Source organism: Juglans microcarpa x Juglans regia, chromosome 1S (assembly GCF_004785595.1).
Source record: "Juglans microcarpa x Juglans regia isolate MS1-56 chromosome 1S, Jm3101_v1.0, whole genome shotgun sequence".
Taxonomy (NCBI): Eukaryota; Viridiplantae; Streptophyta; class Magnoliopsida; order Fagales; family Juglandaceae; genus Juglans; species Juglans microcarpa x Juglans regia.
Genome location: NC_054595.1, coordinates 17,363,526 through 17,369,297, shown reverse-complemented (window position 1 = coordinate 17,369,297; position 5,772 = coordinate 17,363,526). Strand labels below are relative to the sequence as shown.

At 35.0% G+C, this 5,772-nt stretch overlaps 1 protein-coding gene across 1 annotated transcript; it reads left to right on the top strand.

The window, feature by feature from the left end:
- Positions 1 to 1,339, top strand: LOC121247178 (transcription factor bHLH147-like). Its single transcript, XM_041145524.1, has 2 exons — positions 1 to 195; positions 448 to 1,339. Exon 2 carries the CDS (start codon positions 552 to 554, stop codon positions 1,176 to 1,178), a length of 627 nt encoding a protein of 208 aa, XP_041001458.1. The 5' UTR covers positions 1 to 195; positions 448 to 551; the 3' UTR covers positions 1,179 to 1,339.
- The last annotated feature ends 4,433 nt before the right edge of the window (positions 1,340 to 5,772 follow it).

Here is a 5,772-nt window from a genome sequence, read left to right as displayed (position 1 = left end):
CCTCGTTCCCACGGTTTTTCTCTCCCTTCATCCATCTAGAGAATCAGCAAGCGACACCTCACACCCCGTCTCCCCCAACCCCGTTACGCTCTCTCTCTCTCTCTCTCCGTTCCACCATTTTTCTTTTCCCATTACCTCTAAATTACTTATCAAGAGCCTGATACGCAAGAACACAGCTCTCGTATCATTCGAAAGGTAAGAACTCTCCTACACCTTTCCACGATTTCTGTGATCGATTCTTTGTTTTGTTTTCTTTTTCTTTCCTCTCAAAAATATTTATTAGAGTTTGATACCAGAATTGTGTTTCGATATACGATCCTGAACGATTCTAACGGGACTTTTATCTGATTCCAGAATTAAATGAATCAGATTTGATTATCTCAAAATCAGGTTTAGCTTCAGCTTCTCCCCCTCTCTCTTTCTAATAAATCTCTGAATCTTTTCCAGGTGTTCGTCTTCTCCGCAAACGACAGAGAGATATTGAATCCTTTTGTGACAATCGGAGCGGAGATATACGGAATACCTGTGGATCCATACCATACTGTAAAGCGATGGCGTCGACTCTGCTTTCGAACCCGGTAACGAACTCTGATCGGTCAAGAAAGAAGAAGAAGAAGAAAATCCAAGCTAAGGATCAAAATGATCAGGACCACATCAAATGGAAGTCCGACTCTCAACAACAAATCTACTCTTCGAAGCTCCTCCAGGCTCTGAGCCAAGTCCGGCTCAGCAGTCCTCCACCTCCTCCTTCTTCGGCTGACGCGCCCCGCCGTGGAAGAGCCGTGCGCGAGGCGGCCGATACAGTCCTGGCCGTGGCCGCCAAGGGGAAGAGCAGGTGGAGCCGAGCGATTTTGACTAATCGGCTCAAGCTTAAGTTCCAGAAGAAGCACAAGAAGCAGAGAGTGGTGGCGACGGTGTCTGGTTCTAGCCGATCGTCGTCGAAGAAGCCCAAGGTGACTGTATTGAGGCTGAAGGGGAAGAGTCTACCAGCCGTGCAAAGGAAAGTGCGGGTCCTTGGCCGGTTGGTCCCCGGTTGCCGCAAACAACCGTTGCCGGTTATTCTAGAAGAAGCTACTGATTATATAGCAGCGCTAGAGATGCAGGTCCGAGTCATGACCGCCCTCGCTGAGCGGCTCTCCGACTCCGGCGCCGGCTCCAGTTCAGCGCCGCCCAGCTGATGATGACACCCTTTGGCTATTGCCACGTCCCATTTCATTTCCTTTTCCTTTTGTTTTAATCTTAATTTTTAATCCTTCTTTATTTCTCCTTTTTTTTTTCCCCTGTTAAATACATGCCCCTTTCTCTTGCAAGTAAATCTATCTATCTCACACTTACCTTGGAATCTCAGTCTCTGCCCTCTCCTATATTTCACTCCAAGTTCCTTCTTTTTTTTTCCCCTTCATAACCTATTATTTAAAAATTAAAAAAAAAAAAAAAAACAGAAAAAGGGTAACCAATTGGCAACATTATTTTTTAATTATTCTTAAAATGCCCTCTAAATCTCGCATCGAAAAAGGTTCGGTTTCGGACCAAGATTTTCTGCGACTATATATTTTACTACATTTTATGTAATTAAGTTGAGATATATTCAACATTTGTTTAATAGTATTTATGGGCCTTGTAGTTTGTAAGGATTACATTTATTTCTTCTGCGTACCCGTACGATACTCCCAAAATAAATTGTTAATTATTAATTTAAGTTAATTTTTAATTTTATAAATATATATATATATATATATATATATATCTTGATTATGTAGTTTTTCTTTCCCATCTTGATTAAGTAGTTGTTTGGGCATTATCTCTGATTCAATAGAGAAATAAAATGGCATATCTTAACAGAAGTAAAGCTTGTGTTTAAGGAAAAATTTTTCTCATCGGTTACTATTTACTATTTTATATTTTATATTCTATAAAAAAATACTTCTACACCCTATAAAAAAGTTATAATTGTAAGAGTGTGAGAGTGAATAGTAGCTGATGCATAGCATTCTTTTTGTTTAAAACATTAAAGATCAAATATGAAATATTTAATTAAAAGTCCTATATCTTAAATTTTTATTTTAAAAATATTTTAAATTCATTTTATATCATATAGAATCAAGAAAAACCATTAAACATTAAAAGGATATTAATTTTAAAATAAAGATTAATAATATAATTAAATGTATATTTTAATCTTTAAGTTGAACTTAATGACATACATGATTTATTTTTCATTTAATAATAATAATAATAATAATACAATTAAAGAGCAGCTGATGGGGTTTTATAGGAATATATTGAGACAATGAATGGTGTGGTTTAAAACTATATATTTTAAAAATTAAAAATTGAGAAAATACAGATGTTGTACTCAGTTTGAATAGTAAAAATATTTCATCTCATCTTATCATTATAACTTCTTTAAATTTTCATATAAAATATAATAAACAATTCAATTTTTTCAATTCTCAAAATAATAATAATTTAAAAAATAATATTTTAATAATATGTTATTCTACTTTTAACTTTTATCTATAATCATCTGATTTTATTATACAAACCGCACTTACTCTATTTTGAAGGTGTTCGTTCAATTCATTAATGCCTCTCTAAGACAGACATGCTCGGTCGGTCTTTTATTTTGTATTTGGATACGGAACCCGGGACAAATGTCACGGATTTTTATCAAACTAATTTTAAGGAAATTATGAGAATCCCATAAATTCGCATGAAGTTGTTCATAAATTGTGTAGCTATCTTGCATCGCATTCTCTGAAAATGAGGTACTAATAAACTGTCCTAACACTGTTTTTTTCTTTTTTTACCACGTACGGTAGCTGTTTAGGGTGGGGAAAAAGTGAACATATTATCAAGGAACGAAGGGAGAGGAGGCAGAGCACAACATGTGAGTGTGTCATGAATAGGCTTGCCTCCACTGCCTAAAAAAGGTTGCCGAAAGCGCCAAAGTTGTTTATTAGACAAGCTGGGACTGGGGGTTGGGATACAATGTCACATGGATTCTTTGTCCCCCACGTTATGGTCCATTTGCCAGCCTTCGCCCCCTCCAAATTTGGGCACCATGTGATAGAAAGCTGGAGATATATCTGAATCCCCTCAACCATGCAACTCTTTGCAATCTTTTATCATTCACCTACCCTACGAAACGGCGTAATCTCCGGACAGGTCCCTTAGGGAGAGTCACTCTCAAGAGGCCCATCCCCATCCCCCAGTTGGATTAATTCCCTGTTTTTTCCTGCATCTCAGAATCTACCGAGATGCTGCCTCTGTCTTTGGGTTGCATGACCAAACTGAGGCACACGGGTGCTCGAGTTTCATCACTATCAGTGTAATGCATGATGAGTATGTATGAAAATGATAGTGATAGAAACATGTCTACTTTTTAAAATTGTTTGAAAAATATCATGTCAATCTCTACAAATTAGACTTCAGTATCAACATATTAGAAAATATGTCAAAATGGGTATTTGGGTCGGCTGGGAATGGGGGAAAAAGCAGACATGCACATGGGTAGCATTCATTTCGATCAGGCAGGCAAGCAATTACTGCGCAAAACACATGGAACCATGTGGCTGATTTAAACCCTCCATTTTAAAGTTTTCCAAGAGCATCAGTGACTGTAATGGAATCCGAACGAGCACTGTTCGAAGAATTACTGTTCATCACTTCCTTTTCTTTTCTGGGGCTGGGTTGAACTGCTTACTACTAGTGTTTATCTTTTCCGCGTACTCTCTACTCCTAATTATTGTTGTCCAAATGAAATGACAGAGTGATCGAGCAGATTTTTAAAGAAGGCTGCCACTCCTGCCCGCATTTGCTTATCTCACATGTTATGGTCACAATCATTGCACAGAACCTGATGCGATGAAACAGTCTTCATCATGTCCGGACTCCCGATTTATCATGTAAAATGTTATTTACTTATTTGTGTTTTTTTACTTAATAATTAAAAATATGATTATTAGTAAATTGATGTATTTTTTTAATTTTTTAAAAATATTTAAAGACATTTAAAAAATATATATAAAAGAAATACATTTATAATATACAATGCAAGAACACCATTCTCCATCACCTAACATTGATAACGGAATTCTTAACATTTTATAAACAGCGAATTTCTCGTACCAAAGTTATCATAATATCGTGGACTAACTCGACTTAATTACTTACTATGTGAAATATTTTTATTTATTGTATAATATAAATTAAGGTAAAATTACAGTATTATATTATTATATTTTGAAAATACCTAAAAGATTTTCAATAAGTAATTAATCTTTATGACATTCTAAGGAAGAGCCTTTATCAAATTCTCGAAACATACCTTTATGAGATGAGAGCAAAACGTTATTTCATAACTAGAATTTGTTGCTTGCTTGAATTTGTTTAGTTGCTATGAATAGTTAGGAGGTCTCTTGTTCATATGTTAATATTTTCATGAGCAAAAATCATGTCACATGTTTTGGGAGAAAAAATAATCGTTTTCTTTGTCTCATATTAAGATGTTTCTTTGTATATAATTGTCTCGTTATTTACACACCAAAAACATATATGTATCATTCGTTGAGTCGACCATGAGATGAGATGATTAATTGATTATGCTTATAAATTTCAAGTGTCCGGGTATGTGTCTTATACTTCTCATTTCAACCTATCATATTGGTAGAGGTGGCTCGACCACCAACATCATATATAGAGGCGTGTCCAATCACCTCAACCACCATTTTAGTGGCTAGAGGTGGCTTGATTGAGCACCTTTATGGTGAATTGACAACAAATAATCATTTTTACAAGAAATAACTGACAACAAATAAGAAATTTTCTTATAGTGATTATTAGTTCTGACCTGTCGCCCATGTTGAAGTGGCAAATTTAGCCTAGCTATATGTGAGGTCTGGACCAACCTAGAGGGGGTAACTACAAGTGGGATCTACTTCCTCCACCCTCACGTCTATTTTAACCCTTTAATTTAAAAGTAAAGGTAGAGATTTTAATAACTAATTATATTGTAGTTAGAATATTTATAATAGAAAAAAGAAAATAAGAAAGGATCGATCTCAATCGCCTGCATTTTGATGATCATAATCTGCCATCAACTGCTAGCTATGATTATATAAAACTATGATTGGAAGCCAAGAAACATGCTAATCAATTCAATATTTGAACAACAAACATCCTCCATTCAAAAGTTTGATCAAGAGTTTCTGTCATCCCCACCGCACTACCACATTATATATATATATATATATATAATCACTCATCGTATAAAAATTATATAATTGCTACATTTTCGCTAGACCGGAGTAGCAAGCACATTATAATAAAAGGCAATTAAGTACATATATAGTGGCCAAATGGCTTTATTCTGAATTAGGTCCCAATGTTCATTATAGTTTAACACAAGATGTCGACACTCTAAAAACGATGAGGTGTCTTAATTTTTAAGTCCACTTAGCCCTAACGCTACGAAATCTAGTCATAAATTAAATTGAAAGGTACTGTCGGCTCCAAGGGACATCAAATCAATATTGATAGTGCTTAGCCATGTGGCATGCATTCTGTGTTTGGTTCATACGGCCACTCCAGCTTGTTGCTGCTACTTACCGTCAGCCCTTAATTCATATTTCTCATTTTTTTTAAATAAAAAAATATGACATTCACATAAATAAAATTAACTTTTTAATAAGAGATATATATCTTATTATTTATTAAAAAAATATACAACATTTATACAATTCATAACTCTATCTAATATTATTCATAAAT